This window comes from Pseudophryne corroboree, chromosome 9 (genome assembly GCF_028390025.1).
Source record: "Pseudophryne corroboree isolate aPseCor3 chromosome 9, aPseCor3.hap2, whole genome shotgun sequence".
NCBI classification, from domain to species: Eukaryota; Metazoa; Chordata; class Amphibia; order Anura; family Myobatrachidae; genus Pseudophryne; species Pseudophryne corroboree.
In genome coordinates, this window is record NC_086452.1 from 407,999,465 (window position 1) to 408,017,806 (window position 18,342).

At 46.0% G+C, this 18,342-nt stretch overlaps 1 protein-coding gene and 1 long non-coding RNA gene across 5 annotated transcripts in view; one reads left to right on the top strand and one right to left on the bottom strand.

The window, feature by feature from the left end:
- Positions 1-18,342, top strand: part of PTPRG (protein tyrosine phosphatase receptor type G) — a 733,410-nt gene that overhangs the window by 529,617 nt on the left and 185,451 nt on the right. For 3 of the 4 annotated variants that reach the window (XM_063940899.1, XM_063940900.1, XM_063940901.1), the window contains 3 exons: positions 1,917-2,025; positions 14,386-14,435; positions 17,522-18,233. In XM_063940899.1, the coding sequence (XP_063796969.1) occupies positions 1,917-2,025; positions 14,386-14,435; positions 17,522-18,233 (871 nt within the window). Of the gene's footprint in view, positions 1-1,916; positions 2,026-14,385; positions 14,436-17,416; positions 17,475-17,521; positions 18,234-18,342 lie in introns of all 4 variants that reach the window. The other variant, XM_063940902.1, reaches the window with a different exon arrangement.
- LOC134958356 (uncharacterized) lies at positions 2,019-15,596 on the bottom strand. Its single transcript, XR_010186973.1, has 3 exons — positions 15,455-15,596; positions 7,327-7,401; positions 2,019-2,239 (listed from the first exon to the last, which is right to left on the bottom strand). It is a non-coding gene; the product is annotated as an uncharacterized LOC134958356 (long non-coding RNA).

Below are 18,342 nucleotides of genomic sequence, written 5' to 3' on the forward strand. Positions count from 1 at the left end.
AGGCTAGGCAGTCTGATGGATAATACATACCTGGCGCCTGCCCTATGTCCGGTGCAGTTTCTCCATCTGTGTATGGCCTCATGTGTACACAGACGTTGTCACTGACATGCCCATTGAATGGACCATTTTTACATTTCTAGCCACTGCCCAGGAACATCCCTTACCTGCAACTGAATAACTGCAGCTATGCACAGAGACCATCTGGAGACATGCGTGGTGCAACAGCAGCAAGAAATCATTCCACTACGTCCGACATCGGAATCAGGCCCAATGTGTTACAGTAAAGTCCAATAAGAACTCATTATAATACATTTTGTTAACACCTTTGCACAAGACGCATCTTAGACCAGACGATGTGTTATTTGGCAGGGAGTGAGGCGCGAAACATGTATGTGTCTGCTTCGTGTTGCTTTATTCAAACACGGAACCACATCTGTGCTCCTGTCAGACGCTGTAAATGAGTCACGAGGAACGTAATGGCTCTAATGATCCATTGATTACTTCAGTTTTATGTGCATTACCCATTACACACAGTGGATGCGGCCACTATTCTGTCATGGAGCAGTATTCATCCGATTACAGCCTATCATTTCACTGGAAACTTAATGACATTACCAAGGCTCAGGGGAATTGATTGGCCAGTATGTCTCTGGGGCATATTTAACAGTATTGTTAATACCCGCCCTGATAAATATAATTTCTTATCACTGCAAAAATGAAATTAATATGGGATGGAGAACTGTCTCCTGCCAAGACTGTGACACCAATGACTGCCCATCCCAGCAAAGAGATGCATGTGAAATGATGGCTTAAGTCATTATACTTACGTGTACGGACGATGCCTGCTAATGCAGGTATGTGCAGCGTTTGGACTGTACATGTGTGACAGCCGCTTTAGCCTGTGCGGTCCCACTTTGAGGGCTCTGAGGCAGATGTATTAAGCCTGGTGAAGTGATAAAATGGAAGGTGATAACGCACCAGCCAATCAGCTCCTAACTTCCATGTTACAGGAGAAAAATGAGTGGAGCTGATTGGCTGGTGCTTTATCACCTTCCACTTTATCACTTCACCAGGCTTAATACATCTGCCCCAATGTCCCAAACAAGAAAGCTTTGAAAGTGGCGAATGGTCATTCAAGAGGCGGTTATAGGGGAAGGGAGGGGAAATAAATGGGGGGAAGGAAACCGCCAGCTGTATGCTCCCATTTGTCTAATTTCCCCAAACTGAAAAGTTGTGCAATACAGTATGATTAAAGTTTAATATATAAATGTATAATATCACTAAGGGCTAATTTCTGTAGCTTCTGCAGTATGTGCTACACACAGACGTATGTCTTCTTTATAGCTAATATGGAACAGCATGGGGACATGCCGCTTATTCCGCGCTGCGCCCAAGCATCCGCACCTTTCTCCTGTAACAAAGGGCATTTCAATGTTCCGCCTGGAAAGTAAATTGAGGTAGTGAGGGGTGTGCTCTCCACTCACTATTTATGGGGGCTACTTCTGATATCGCCTTTGGCTTGGGCATGTAACGCAGACACTTCATCGGTTTTATTGCTCAATAAAAAAAGGCATAAAAGCCAGAGAGACAAACAAGTGAAAAATACATAGATTCCGACGGATCTATCATTTTATTGGCCGCATAAATATTTTCCGACATTTCTTTGTGCAGCCGAGCATTATTGAGCTCTTAAAATTGCTTTTTTAATGACATCCATGACAGTTTTAAATTAATACCTTGTAGTGTATTTAGGGACTTGGAGCTTTTTGGGCGAGTGTTTTTAGCGTGTGATGTGAATGTATAAGTACAGTACAGAATGTGACGGGGAATATTCCCAGCTGTTACTGTGCGGCTCAGCTGAGGAGTGCGTGCTCTCTGAATCACTAACAGAGTGTTCTCTCTCTTTCTCCAAACAGAAAGCCTTCATTAACCATGTCTCGCCTGACATCCTTTACCTGTTCAGAGTGCAAGCAGTGTGTCGGAACGACATGCGCAGTGACTTCAGCCAAACCATGCTTTTTCAAGGTAAGGATAGCATATTATAGATGCGTGACCTGGGGGTCACAGCCCCTGATGTCTTCATTCTTCCTCTTTTGCGTGCAATTCGTTTTCTTGTGGGCCGGGCTAGGAGAGCCAGCAGCCAATCTTGGCATTAGTAGGTTAGAGCAGTGGTTCCCTGGGGTGCCTCGGGACACTTGCAGGGGTGCCTCGGGTTGGTGGTCCAGAACCAATTAAAATTCTGCATGGTCAATGTAAAAAGCAAAACCAGTGTTAATGGCTGCTAATCATAAAATATATTGACAATCAGAAGCAAATCTTGTCCCTCACCACATAAATTACCCTAAGGATGACCTAAAAAGACAATATACATAATTTAATATTTCTTTCTACATTTTTCAATAAGAAACTATTGGCTTAAAATTCTGATACTCTAGGGTGCCGTGATTCAAAAAAGTTTGGAAACCACTGGGTTAGAGGGTTTGCCTACGTGCCTCCCTCGTGCGCCAAATAGGGATGAAGGAGCGGCCGGAGTGTTGCTACAGCACAGTATAATAATCTTTCAGTCTTCTTCAGCAGAGCTCGGCTGAAGGATACTGCTCGCATCAAGTCTCCTAGTGGTACGAGCCAAAGTGTGATTAAATTCTTAGCTTCAGGTGTTATTGGGGTAAGAGACCCTGTTCACTGCATAGGGCGTGGCATGTATTAATGAAAGTTGTCCTAAAGCAGTGTTTCACAGACTTGGGGGTCTATTCATGAAGCAGTGAAAAAAGTGGAGAAGTTGCCCATGGTAACCAATCAGCCTTGAAGTAACATTTATAATTTGCATACTATAAAATTATACAGAGCAGCTGATTGGGTAGCCATGGGCAATTTCTCCACTCTTCACTGCTTCATAAATAGACCCCTCAGTTCTCAAGGAGCACTAACAATCCAGGTTTTCCAGGTCACCCGGCAGGTGCACGGTGTATCACCAACAGTCATAGTTTAAAAATCCACAGGTGATCTGGAAAACATGAACAGTTAGTACTCCTTGAGGACTTGCTGGGGAACCGCTGTCCTAAATTAACTGAGCTGGGACCTACCCACTTGTACAATTGTTTATGGAGTAGGTCATGTGCTAGCATAATTAATACAGACACCATTAATCCCCTGCTTGACACAACCTAGCCACTTAGCTGAGCCAAGTTCTGGGCTTCCTTGTGTAAGAAAGTCTGATTTGTGAGGATTCCAGAACAATACGTGGGCCGCGTTAGGCTCCTGTGGCCTATGGGGTAGAAGGCTTGTGGTTTTAAGAAACACAGTTGATCAATGCAACTTGTCAAATCCTTTCATGTTGGAAGCACCTGTGACTGACTGTTCTATAGAGGAATTACAGTATACAGTATGTTTATTTCATTTTGCCAGGTTGTTTTGCTTCTGATTTGAACAGTATGTGTATTTTCTAGCTACTTAAATAATATACATATGCTCTCTGATAACTGCCTTCTCAAACTGATGGATGTGCTGCTGAAGACCCTGCTCCTTCCACTAACCATGTGACTGCTGCCTCTATTTCCTTCCTGACATCACTGCCCCTGTCACATGCAGCCCTGTCCTCACTAACCCATCCCTCATCTGCTGATGCCCTTTTTGCTGCTGTGGACCCTGCTACTTCCTCTCACCCAGTGACTGACTGCTGCCACCATTCCCTTCCTGACATGTCACTGCCCTTGTCACGTGCAGCCCTGTCCTCACTAACACATCCCTCATCTCCTGCTATTACTAATGTACCCACAATTCACCAGTCTAACTGTTATACAAGCCTTGTCTGGATAAAGCTTATAGTTAATATATACAGTGCATCCGGTAAGTATTCACAGCGCTTTTTCCACATTGTTATGTTACAGCCTTATTCCAAAATGGAGTAAATTAATTTTTCCCTTAAAATTCTACACACAATACCCCATAATGACAACATGAAAAGGTTTTTTTTTTTATATATATTTTTGCAAATTTATTAAAAATAAACTAAGAAATCTAATGTACATAAGTATTCACAGCCTTTGCCGTGAAGCTCAAAGTTGAGCTCAGGTGCATCCTGTTTTCACTGATCATCCTTGAGCTGTTCCTACAGCTTAATTGGAGTCCACCTGTGGTAAATTCAGTTGATTGCACATGATTTGGAAAGGCACACACCTGTTAATATAAGGTCCCACACTTGACAGTGCATGTCTGAGCACAAACCAAGCATGAAGTCAAAGGAATTGTCTGTAGACCTCCGAGACAGGATTGTCTTGAGGCACAAATCTGGGGAAGGGTACAGAAAAATATCTGCTGCTTTGAAGATCCCAATGAGCACAGTGGCCTCCATTATCCATAAATGGAAGAAGTTCGGAACCACCAGGACTCTTCCTAGAGCTGGCCGGCTGTCTAAACTGAGCGATTGGGGGAGAAGGGCCCTAGTGAGTGAGTGAGGTGACCAAGAACCCAATGGTCACTCTGTCAGAGCTACAGCATTCCTCTGTGGAGAGAGGAGAACCTTCCAGATGGACAACCATCTCTGCAGCAATCCACCAATCAGGCCTGTATGGTAGAGTGGCCAGACGGAAGCCACTCCTTAGTAAAAAGCACATGGCAGCCCACCTGGAGTTTGCCAATATGCACCTGAAGGACTCTCAGACCATGAGAAACAGAATTCTCTGGTCTGATGAGACAAAGATTGAACTCTTTAGCGTGAATGCCAAGCATCATGTTTGGAGGAAACCAGACACCGCTCATCACCAGGCCAATACCATCCCTACAGTGAAGCATGGTGGTGGCAGCATCATGCTGTGGGGATATTTTTCAGCGGCAGGAACTCTGGGAGCCTAGTCAGGATAGAGGGAAAGATGAATGCAGCAATGTACAGAGACATCCTGGATGAAAACATGCTCCAGAGCACTCGACCTCAGACTGGGGCGACAGTTCATCTTTCAGCAGGACAACGACCCTAAGCACACAGGCAAGATATCACAGGAGTGGCTTCAGGACAACTCTGTAAATGTCCTTGAGTGGCACGGCCTGAGCCCAGATTTGAATCGGATTGAACATCTCTAGAGAGATCTGAAAATGGCTGTACACCGAAAATTCCCATCCAACCTGATGGAGCTTGAGAGGTGCTGCAAAGAGGAATGGGCAAAACTGCCCAAAGATAGGTGTGCCAAGTTTGTGGCATCATATTCAAAAAGACTTGAGGCTGTAATTGCTGCCAAAGGTGCATCAACAAAGTATTGAGCAAAGGCTGTGAATACTTACGTACATGTGATTTCTGATTATTATTATTATTTTTTTTAATAAATTTGCATAAATCACAAAAAAAACTTTGTTCACGTTGTCATTATGTAAAATTTTTAGGGAAAAAATGAATTCATTCCAGTTTGGAATAAGGCTGTAACATAACAAAATGTGGAAAAAGTGAAGCACCGTGAATACTTTCCAGATGCACTGTACATATGTATGTGAGAGGCCCTACATTTTTAATGTCCTTAACATTAGTATAATCTGACTAATTCCCGCCTACCGCATATTGTTTGATAAACGAGAGGTCATTCTCAGAATCTGCCAGAATCACCATGTACTGTATGTTTGTAATTTTCTGAATTTATCACTTATTTATCCCTCTGGCTTCTAGCGCAGTCATGTCTAACACTAATCCTATCTGTAGTTGCAAACAATAGTAGGATCCCCACAGGGCCGGTACTGGCGCTCTGAGCGCCCCGGGCGGCAATAGGGGACGTGGCTTCGTACAGGGGGCGTGGTCATTTACGCCCCCTGTACAGACTGAAATGAAGTGCGGTGCGCAATGACGTCATCGCGCACCGCACAGTAAAGGACCTCTCCACGAAGGGAAACTAGACGCGTACGCGTCTAGTTTCCCTTCGCAGCGGGGGGGCAGCGGCCAGCGGCAGCAGGCGGGCAGCGGGGGGTACACAGCAGCAGCGGATCTTGCCCTGGTGCGGCGCCCTCCGGGCAAAAGTACTGCTTGCCCGTGGCAAGATCCGCTACTGGATCCCCAGTATGTATGTATGTATGTGACATGCCACCGCACGCTACATAAAGGGGCACGTATATAATACAGTATCAGGGTTATTGCGTACCGTGCCCCATCCCTAAATTGCCAGCCACCCTCCGTGTGCTTTGCAGGTGAGCGTGCCAGAAGCACCTGTCACTTCACGTAGGATACACCTGGTGGTACATTGTGTGACCCCTGGTCAGTGCTGCTATGGGGCTATTACTATGAGTGAGTATCGCTACCTGCTGGGTTACTGTGCTCTGCACTGACTGATATACTATGTGGGCACTGGTGACCTAAGACGCTTGACTGAATTGTGTCTAGTATGATATACAGCACAAAGCTTTAGTTAATGCATTTGTCTCGCTTTGTGTAAGCTGGCTGTAATATGCTGGTCGCCTGGGCTATAGGATATAGATAGATTTTTAAGCAATTATATGTGCATACCATTGTTAGGTGCTATAATACTGCTAGGTAAGAGGAATACATATGTTTCGTCAACCTGCAATATGTCGACAAGCTATTTGAACAAGGGGATACTGGCAGAATTATGCCGACATGGTTGTAGTACTAGTTAATGCATTTTAACCGTGTTGGCACTGTAACTTCAAACATGATCCTTTACGATCATGTTTAAAGTTATAGTGCCGACACGGTTCATATGCTGTAGCATTACAGCTATGTCGGCATGATGCTGTCGCCATTCTCTCATCCACATATAGTTTGCTAGCCTATTGTCTGTCGGCAAAATGACTGCTTCCCAGGTAAGAGAATATGTTTTTTCTATAAGGCATGTTTACAGATTTAAAAGAAATAGATACACACCCAAATAAAGCTATGCCCCCTTTTTTGCTAGACATATCCCTTTAAAACAGTTGTATGCCTCACAACTGTTTAGTTGCGCTGGACCTTCATTTTTGGGCTGCATAAGGTATTATTTACCGCCGCACGGGATGCCGAATGTCCGTGTACAGACACCCTGTGCAGTAGAATACCAGTTGGGGGGCGAGCGCAACGAAGACCCTTGCAGGCTCGGCGGCGAGCGACAGGTTCTATTCTTCCTCTACCGGCGGCAGTATGGTGTCCCAGTTGGGATCCCGTCATCTGTATTGTGACGGCCAGGATCCCGATCAATTACTGTTATGCTGCTTTCATTTCTGTTCACGCTTTGGCCAGCCATAGTTTATAATGGGAGCGCACAAGGATCAGGAACCAAATTCTCTTCCACCTTGCTGTTGATCATATAATGAAGATCATTACGATTAAAATTATATCTAGGGTTCTACAATATGAACCTGTTTGTGTTTCTTGTATTTTCTCAAAATCCGGTTCTTTTCCTGCTTGTGGGTAACGGCAGCCCCATTTACAGGCTAAAAAAAAAAAAAGAAAGAGGCTGTCTGAAATCAAATAAGCGCGTAGCATTTTGTAATTAAGCTATGCAAGAATAAATTAACTTTTGTGCTCGACAATGTGTGAGCAGTTTGTGGGAAACGTGGGATTGGCAGACGCCTGCAACAGATATGACGAGCCTGGAATTGTGACTCAGAAATACTAAATTAAGCAAATATTTACTGGATATTTTGTAGAGTGGAAAAAGTTAATGTTTTCATGGATGGTAAACCTGAAAATTAATCTGGATAGACAGTGCCTGCTGACAGCCCCTACAGAGGAGTAATGGAGCGAGAGCTGCTGAACTTGCAAGTCTTCACATAAGATCCTAAATCAATCTGTTAAACTTAATTAGTGCATCTGCTGTTGGCTCTAGAGAGGTCCAAAGCTTGTAGAACGTTACTTACCCCGAGCTTTGGAACTTTCTTTACCGATGACCCAACCAGAATACAGGATGTGAGAGATTCGTAGACAAAGCAGTCAGACGGGAGGCTTTTAATTATCACACGTAAAAAGATCACATATTTGGGGCCTCATTCAGTGGGACTAAGGGATCTATTTACAAAGACTTGGATGCAGATAAAGTTGCTGGAGATAAAGTACCAGCCAATCAGCTCCTACAGTAACTCTCATTTTTCAAACACAGCCTGTGGCATAGCAGTTAGGAGCAGACTGGATGGTACTTTATCTCCAGCGACTTTATCTCCATCCAAGTCTTAGTATATAGACGCCTAAATTTCATCTGTAATTCACTTTTCTCTGATGTCCTAGTGGATGCTGGGGACTCCGTAAGGACCATGGGGAATAGCGGCTCCGCAGGAGACTGGGCACAGCTAAGAAAGATTTAGGACTACCTGGTGTGCACTGGCTCCTCCCACTATGACCCTCCTCCAGACCCCAGTTAGAATCTTGTGCCCGGCTGAGCTGGATGCACACTAGGGGCTCTCCTGAGCTCCTAGAGAGAAAGTATATTTTAGGTTTTTTATTTTACAGTGAGACCTGCTGGCAACAGACTCACTGCAGCGAGGGACTAAGGGGAGAAGAAGCGAACCTACCTAACTGGTGGTAGCTTGGGCTTCTTAGGCTACTGGACACCATTAGCTCCAGAGGGATCGACCGCATGGAACCGGCCATTGGTGTTCGGTCCCGGAGCCGCGCCGCCGGCCCCCTTACAGAGCCAGAAGCAAGAAGAATCCGGAAAATCGGCGGCAGAAGACATCAGTCTTCACCAAGGTAGCGCACAGCACTGCAGCTGTGCGCCATTGCTCCTCATACACACTTCACACTCCGGTCACTGAGGGTGCAGGGCGCTGGGGGGGGGCGCCCTGAGCAGCAATAAAAACACCTTGGCTGGCAAATATATCACAATATATAGCCCCAGAGGCTATATATGTGATAAATACCCCTGCCAGAATCCATAAAAAAGCGGGAGAAAAGTCCGCGAAAAAGGGGCGGAGCTATCTCCCTCAGCACACTGGCGCCATTTTCTCTTCACAGTGCAGCTGGAAGACAGCTCCCCAGGCTCTCCCCTGTAGTTTTCAGGCTCAAAGGGTTAAAAAGAGAGGGGGGGCACTAAATTTAGGCGCAATATTGTTTATACAAGCAGCTATTGGGGGAAAAATCACTCAGTTATAGTGTTAATCCCTGCATTATATAGCGCTCTGGTGTGTGCTGGCATACTCTCTCTCGTTCTCCCCAAAGGACTTTGTGGGGTCCTGTCCTCAGTCAGAGCATTCCCTGTGTGTGTGCTGTGTGTCGGTACGGCTGTGTCGACATGTGGGATGAGGAAGGTTACGTGGAGGTGGAGCAGAGGCCGATAAATGGGATGTCATCCCCTGTGGGGCCGACACCAGAGTGGATGGATAGGTGGAAGGTATTAACCGACAATGTCAACTCCTTACATAAAAGGCTGGATGACGTAAAACAGCTGTGGGACAGCCGGCTTCTCAGCCCGCGCCTGCCCAGGCGTCTCAAAGGCCATCAGGGGCTCAAAAAAGCGCCCGTTACCTCAGATGGCAGACACAGATGTCGACACGGAGTCTGACTCCAGTGTCGACGAGGTTGAGACATATACACAATCCACTAGGAACATCCGTTACATGATCTCGGCAATGAAAAATGTGTTACGCATTTCTGACATGAACCCAAGTACCACATAAAAGGGTTTTATTTTTGGGGAGAAAAAGCAGCCAGTGTTTTGTTCCCCCATCAGATGAATGAATGAAGTGTGTAAAGTAGCGTGAGTTCCCCCAATAAGAAACTGGTAATTTCTAAAAAGTTACTGATGGCGTACCCTTTCCCGCCAGAGGATAGGTCACGTTGGGAGATATCCCTTAGGGTGGATAAGGCGCGCACACGTTTGTCAAAAAAGGTGGCACTGCCGTCTTAGGATACGGCCACCTTGAAGGAGCCTGCTGATAAAAAACAGGAGGCTATCCTGAAGTCTGTATATACACACTCAGGTTATATACTGAGACCTGCAATTGCCTCAGCATAAATAGTGCTGCTGCAGCGTGGGCTGATACCCTGTCAGATAATATTAATACTCTTAAGACAGGGATAATAGTTTGCTAACATAGAGCATATTAAAGACATCGTCTTATATATAAAGGATGCACAGAGGGATATTTTGCCGGCTGGCATCCAGAATAAATGCAATGTCCATTCTGCCAGGAGGGTATTAGAAACCCGGCAGTGGACAGGTGATGCTGCCTATAAAAGGCACATGGAGATTCTGCCTTATAAGGGTGAGGAATTGTTTGGGGATGGTCTCTGGGACCTCGTGTCCACAGCAACAGCTGGGAAGGAAAAATTTTTACCTCAGGTTTCCTCACAGCCTAAGAAAGCACCGTATTTTCAGGTACAGTCCTTTCGGCTTCAGAAAAGCAAGCGGGTCAAAGGCGCTTCCTTTCTGCACAGAGACAAGGGAAGAAGGAAAAAGCTGCACCAGCAGCCAGTTCCCAGGATCAAAATTCTTCCCCCGCTTCCTCTGAGTCCACCGCTTGACGTTGGGGCTCCACAGGTGGAGACAGGTGCGGTAGGGGCGCGTCTCGGGAACTTCAGGGACCAGTGGGTTTGCCCACAGGTGGATCCCTAGGTTCTGCAAATAGTATCACAGGGATGCAGGCTGGAGTTCGAGGCGACTCTCTCTCGCCGTTACCTCACTTCAGCCTTGCCTGCTGCCCTCGGAGAAAGGGTAGTACTGGCGGCAATTCACAAGCTGCACTTCCAGCAGGTGAAATCAAGGTACCCCTCCTTCAAGGCCGGGGTTACTATTCCAAAATGTTGTGGTACCGAAACCAGACGGTTCTGTGAGACCCATTCTAAAATTAAAAGCCTTGAACACTTATATACGAAGGTTCAAGTTCGAAATGGAATCGCTCAGGGCGATTATTGCAAGCCTGGAGAATTTCATGGTATCACTGGACATCAAGGATGCTTACCTGCATGTCCCTATTTACCCTCTTCACCAGGAGTACCTCAAAATTGTGGTACAGGATTGTCATTACCAATTCCAGACGTTGCCGTTGGTCTGTCCCCGGCACCGAGGTATTTACCACGGTAATGGCCGAAATAATTATCCCGTACTTGGACGATCTCCTTATAAAGGCGAGGTCCAGGGAGCAGTTGTTCGGCGGAGTAGCACTATCTCGGGAAGTGCTACAACAGCACGGCTGGATTCTGAATATCCAAAGTCGCAGCTGGTTCCTACGACGCGTCTACTGTTCCTGAGTATGGTTCTGGACACAGAGCAGGATAAAAAGGGTTTCTCCCGGAGGAGAAGTCCATGGAGTTGTCGTCTCTAGACAGAGACCTCCTAATACGTATACAGGTGTCTGTGCATCAATGCACGCGAGCCCTGGGAAGGATGGTAGCTTCTTACGAAGAAATTCCATTCGCCAGGTCCCATACAAGGATTTTCCAGTGGGATCTGTTGGACATGTGGTCCGGGTCGCATCTTCAGATGCATCGGTGGATAACCCTGTCTCCAAGGGCCAGGGTGTCGCTGTGGTGGTGGCTGCAGAGTGCTCATCTTCTAGGGGGCCGCAGATTCGGCATACAGGACTGGGTCCTGTTGACCGCGGATGCCAGCCTTCGAGGCTGGGGGGCAGTCACACAGGGAAGAAACTTCCAAGGCTATGGAAAAGTCAGGAGACTTCCCTACACATAAATATTCTGGAACTAAGGGCCATTTACAATGCCCTAAGTCAGGCTAGACCCCTGCTTCAACACCGGCCGGTGCTGATCCAGTCAGACAACATCACGGCGGTCGCTCATGTAAACGACAGGGCGGCACAAGAAGCAGGATGGCGATGGCAGAAGCCACAAGGATTCTCCGATGGGCGGAAAATCATGTGTTAGCACTGTCAGCAGTGTTCATTCCCGGAGTGGACAACTGAGAAGCAGACTTTCTCAGAAGACACGACCTCCACCCGGGAGAGTGGGGACTTCATCCAGAAGTCTTCCAAATGATTGTACACCGTTGGGAAAGGCCACAGGTGGACATGATGGCGTCCCGCCTCAACTAAAAGTTACAAAGATATTGCGCCAGGTCAAGGACCCTCAGGCGATAGCTGTGGACGCTCTGGTAACACCGTGGGTGTACCAGTCGGTGTATGTGTTCCCTTCTCTGCCTCTCTTACCCAGGGTAATGAGAATAATAAGAAGGAGAGGAGTAAGAACTATACTCATTGTTCCGGGTGGGCCAAGAAGAGCTTGGTAACCAGAACTCCAAGAAATGATCTCAGAGGACCCATGGCCTCTGCCGCTCAGACAGGACCTGCTGCAGCAGGGGGCCTGTCTGTTCCAAGACGTACCGCGGCTGCGTTGGACGGCATGGCGGTTGAACGCCGGATCCTGAAGGAAAAGGGAACTCCGGAGGAAGTTATCCCTACGCTATTTAAAGCTAGGAAAGAAGTGAACGCGAACCATTATCACCGCATATGGCGGAAATATGTTGCGTACTGTGAGGCCAGGAAGGCCCCAAAGGAGAAATTTCAGCTAGGTCGATTTCTGCACTTCCTACAGTCAGAGGTGACTATGTGCCTACAATTGGGTTCCATTAAGGTCCAGATTTCGGCTCTATCGATTTTCTTCCAAAATGGAACTGGCTTCACTGCCTGAAGTTCAGACTTTTGTTAAGGGAGGGCTGCATAGTCAGCCCCCGTTTGTGCCTCCAGTGGCACCGTGGGATCTCAACGTGGTGTTGGATTTCCTGAAGTCGCATTGGGTTGAGCCACTTAAATCCGTGGAGCTATAATACCTCACATGGAAAGTGGTCATTCTGTGGGCCTTGGCGTCGGCCAGGCGTGTATCAGAATTGACAAAAGCCCTTATCTGTATTTTATATGGGAAAGGCGAAATTGAGGACTCGTTCCCAATTCCTTCCTAAGGTGGTATCAGTTTTTCATGTGAACCAACCTATTGTGGTGCCTGCGGCTACTTGGGACTTGAAGGATTCCAAGTTACTGGACGTAGTCAGGGCCCTGAAAAGTATATGTTTCCATGACAGCTGGAGTCAGGAAGACTGACTCTCTATTTATCCTGTATGCACCCAACAAGCTGGGTGCTCCTGCTTCTAAGCAGACGATTGCTCGCTGGATCTGTAGCACGATTCAACTTGCACATTCTGCGGCTGGACTGCCGCACCCTAAATCTGTAAAAGCCCATTCCACGAGGAAAGTGGGCTCTTCTTGGGCGGTTGCCCGAGGGGTCTCGGCTTTACAACTTTGCCGAGCTGCTACTTGGTCAGGGGCAAACACGTTTGCAAAATTCTACAAATTTGATACCCTGGCTGAGGAGGACCTTGAGTTCTCTCATTCGGTGCTGCAGAGTCATCCGCACTCTCCCGCCCGTTTGGGAGCTTTGGTATAATCCCCATGGTCCTTACGGAGTCCCCAGCATCCACTAGGACGTCAGAGAAAATAAGATTTTACTCACCGGTAAATCTATTTCTCGTAGTCCGTAGTGGATGCTGGGCGCCCGTCCCAAGTGCGGACTGTCTGCAATACTTGTATATAGTTATTGTTAACTACAAGGGTTATTGTTGAGCCATCTTTTGAGAGGCTCTGTTGTGTTCATACTGTTAACTGGGTATATTATCACGAGTTATACGGTGTGATTGGTGTGGCTGGTATGAGTCTTACCCGGGATTCAAAATCCTTCCTTATTGTGTCAGCTCTTCCGGGCACAGTATCCTTACTGAAGTCTGGAGAAGGGTCATAGTGGGAGGAGCCAGTGCACACCAGGTAGTCCTAAATCTTTCTTAGCTGTGCCCAGTCTCCTGCGGAGCCGCTATTCCCCATGGTCCTTACGGAGTCCCCAGCATCCACTACGGACTACGAGAAATAGATTTACCGGTGAGTAAAATCTTATTTTAAAACCTAGTTATGTCTCCACAAGTTCCTTAAGAAATCAGGGGGAGAGGGGGTATTAGGTATTGTGTTTAGAGAATGACGCACTTCCCACCATGTTGTTTGTTTGTTTGTTTTTTAAGCAGTATGTACCTTTTACAAACCTGTTCTTGAACCTTGCTTGGATAATGCGTTTAACAGCCGCATAGCGCACTTACATAAAGGAATCTTGTGCATTTATAAATGTACATGTCACCGTTCCTATACCATGTGAGTTACTTGTCATTGTAAGAGTCAGCCTAATCCTTCACTGTAATGTTATGTCCTCTGTTGTCAGTCCTGTTATTACATCCTGCTGTGTCCTTCACTACCTGGATTGTACTGCGAATAGGAGAAGTGTCTCCCCAATCATCAGACTTGCCCCATATCTCTCCAGCTATGTTCCTGAAACCTTTATGTGTTTATTAATGCAGATGTTGAATCCTTTTATATGAAGCCGCTTTCTTTTAAGGTTCTCTAATCCAGCACACAGCTTTTGGCAGCGGTTTGATAGGTGTCAATCATTTTGGGTTTTAAATTGTAACGTGTTTGGTTTTTTTGTTTTTTTTCCAGCAAACACCACTCGAATATTTGAAGGGACCAGGATTGTGAAAACAGGAGTGGTAAGTATGTAAGGCTAAGGTCTGCTGCATGTGAAGGTCCACTGGTTCATAAACTGCACAAGACATTCGTTACAGATATGTCCTCGTACATCATTGCTGCAGTTGAGGCAAACAGCCCCTCCTGGCGCGCCGGGTTCCGTGAGACTCCGCTAGTGTCTGGGGCCTTTTTTTTCATAATTTTTGACGAAATTGCGACTAGAACGCACCAGGAGACTGTGGTTGATTAATTCGATGCGCGACACTTGTATATTGTGGGTCTGTATATGGAGCACAACCAAACTTTGGTGCTACAAAGCTGCGACATAGTAGCAGTCCGTATACAGATTCAGAGACTCAGTCGCATACAGATATATGGATGTAGCCATGCTCATTTTACTGCGATGCAGCATGCTACGTTGCATACCAGGCTACGACCATTCGCTGCCAGCGACCACTCCATTAATTCCTAAAGGAATTAATGGAGCAATCACTGGTTGCGAACAGTTGCAGACTGGCACTTCATGCAGCATGTCGCATTGCGGTAAGATGAGCATGGCTACATCTGTACTAGTGTCGCATGTCAAATTAATCAGCACAGTCTGATGCATTTTCTGCAAAATAAGTGCCAGATGCTATCAGAGTTGCCTCGCGTATTGAGGCTAGATGTATGAGGACACAGAATGTTCAGGATACCCATGATTGTCAGTTCTTCAGGACCACTAGTTTAGGCCACCTTTCTTGGTCCCAACCACTTCTCCAGTGAATTGTGCAGGGGCCATAATGTGGCTTCACCCCAGACCCAGAGGTAGGGGCTTGATGTATGAAATATTCACGTCCCCTTGGACTTCCCTCCAAGATCTGCTGGAGGAGAAGGTCCCTAAAGTATGAAAGTTATTAGGGCCTAAGAGAGGCCTATTTATCAATAGGTTCCCAATTTCAATTAGGGGGTTCATTGAGGCCCGGGGGGGGGGGGGAATTACCACAAAGTCTCACTTGGGCAGCTGTTCAATACTAGCCCAGAATAGTACAGATGAACTTACTGCTTGGCCTGGCCAGTCTCTGCAGGTGTACGCTGGAGGGAGATGGCTGATGCAGGTTCACTGGAGCGGAAAGTCTAGGTTTCAGTTGCATAAAAGTGATTTATGCAAATAATAAGGCTTCTTCTTTTATGATTGTCATCTGCTGGCTGAAAAAGCAGTAATTAATTCTTAGCCTCCCCCATGAAAGATTTGCATCACTAATAAGATTTCTCGCCCTTTGATATATATTGTCCCCTGATTAGTAGAAGACCTGCGTCATATGCATGGTGTTATGGCAAAACAGAAGGCTCTGTAATTCTTTTGTTTTGTCTCGTTATTTTAAACCCAAATCTTGTTTCTTGCACCGTAGAGTCCGGTTGCAGTGCGTTTTATGTGTCGCACAAATCGGTACGGTTTTATTAGCTCACAGATCAGTTGATTGGTCATAGGAAACACATGTCAGTAAATGCAACGAAGACCGTGCAGAAAATGCCGGTGTCTAAAAAGTTTTGTCGTCTTTGGAACATTTGTGCTTCATTTTGTTTATCCTGCATCTAATATATGAAGAGAGCAATAAAGATATATATATATATATATATATATATATATATATGTAGATATATATATATATATATATAGATAGATTTTGTTTATTTTTGTACGTAGATCATTTTACAGTATAAACAGGTCTTTAATATTCTCACTGATGGGTCACATTTATACTGCAACACTGCTCTAGAAATGGTCAGAAGGCTAGCAGAGGTCTGATACTAAGAGCTTACAGCTGTATATTAATGGTGATCGTTGCGAGCTGCGGCTGTATGAGTAATGTCGCACTTTGGCCTGCAACTGTGAGCTCCCAACAGAATGCTTAATTAATGGCTTGCTCCATCTAATAGGCCTGTTTGTGCCAGCGATGCCCTGGCACACAGTGACTTGTAGAAAGCTGTGAATAAGACATGGCTTTATAACGTGTCACAGTGGGTCACGATTTGGGCTCTTGATGTTTTTATATCTTACAGCGCTGAAGATCCACCATAGCTAGTGTTTATGTACATGTACTGTGTGCTTCTAGAGCAGTGGTTCTCACACTCTGTCCTCAGGACCCCACACGGTTCACGTTTTCCATGTCACCTGGCAGCTGCCCTGTGTATCACCAACTGTTACATTTTAAAAAATCTACAGGTGACCTGCAAAACATGGACCGTGTGGGGTCCTGAGGACTGAGTTTGAGAACCTGTGGTTTGTATGTAGGTGTGTGTTTATAGCTGCATTTCCCATCATTAGACAGAAGTGTTCTACTCTCTGCTGTAGGTAGAGTATGTTATAAATATCTCCTAACAATTAAACAGAAAAAAAAACGGCCACAAAAACATCCTGCGGGCTTCTGTTTACCAGTTGCGCAGAATAAAGAGTGATGTTGAATCTATAGTAGCAGTAAGCTGCAGCAGCCATAACAACAGCAGGTAGCACTTTGCATCCAAGTTGCGGTTTGGACCTTAAACCCTGTGTCCGGAGGAAGTGAATTGAACGTTGTTCGGAAATCCTTATTCCTCGCTCTGTGCCAGTTTTGTGTCACTCGGCTGCACATTACAGATGGAAACAGGCTGAGCTTTAGGTAACACGATGGTGACATCCGGTGGACACAAGTGTAATTAACATCTCCGTTCTGAAAATTGTTTTAGATATTTACGGAATACAGTGCATTTTTTTTAATAATCGGGTTTAGTGCAGTATCACAGACTTTTGCTGCTGTCTCGGGGGCAAAAATCTGACACGTTGGGGTTAATAGGGTCTTCAACCAAATATTACTAAACATAATGGATAATAGAATAAAACTTAGAAGAACAAGTTACATGTCTATGGGGGCTGCATAAAGTGAGGAAACGCATGTTCTGTGGGTTTACTGGATTCCGCAGAGCCCACTCACATACCTCATTGTTCGATTATTGGAAACAGTGTCTTCTTTTATTTTTAACACAGACTGAGAAAGTTCGGAAAAAGAAATTAACCAAGAAAGTTAATAAAACTATCATTGCAGGTATTGTACTGACCCCCCCTCTCTTTCTCTCATCTTTTCTCTACAAGCCTACTGCTTCTCCTGCTTCTTCCGCTGATATGGCCCCCATCAGTTCCGGATCCTCTACCTGGACCTCCTCAGGCATACCCTTCTCTTTTGTTTCCATGGCTACCGGAATGAGCCCCTCTTCGAGCGGGGGCCAAGCTACGGTGGCCTCTGTGGTGACAAGTACTTTGCTTGCTGGCCTTGGTTTTAGCGGTGGCGGTTTACCTTCTTTTCCTAGCACTGTGTGGTCCACTCGCCTCCCCACTTCCTCTTCTGCAAGTAAACATGCTGCCAAAGCTGTCGTCTCCACTACTGAACCTTTGCCGTCCGCAGGCTCCGACAGCGACGCCTCCCCCACAAAAACCAGCGAAGGGGCGGAGGAAGGAGAGAAAGACGAGAAGGGGGAGGAGAGCGAGCGAGAGCAGGAGGAGGAGGACGAGAAGGACAGCGAGAAAAAGGAGAAAGGTTTAGCCACACACTCTACAGAGGTGCAAACTCAAACTGAGTCCACCTCTGTTACCGCCAGCACCGGTACCCTACAGGAAGCTGGCACAAGCGAAACTTTAAATGACTCTGAGCATAAACAAACCACTTCTTTAATAGATAACAGAGACTGGGATGCACCTGCTGGAACTGTAATCCCTTTACAAACCATAGTGCCGTACATGGAAGACTATGATATTCCGGAAAAAGATGGGAATGACTCGGACAACACATTCATCACTGTCTACCCAGGTTGGTGACTAGATCTATGGCCTATGAGGCTAAACCAGTATCTTCTGTGTCCTTAAACCACTGACTTTTCTTACTAAAAGAATGTTTCCTTTGGTCCAAATTTCTGTAC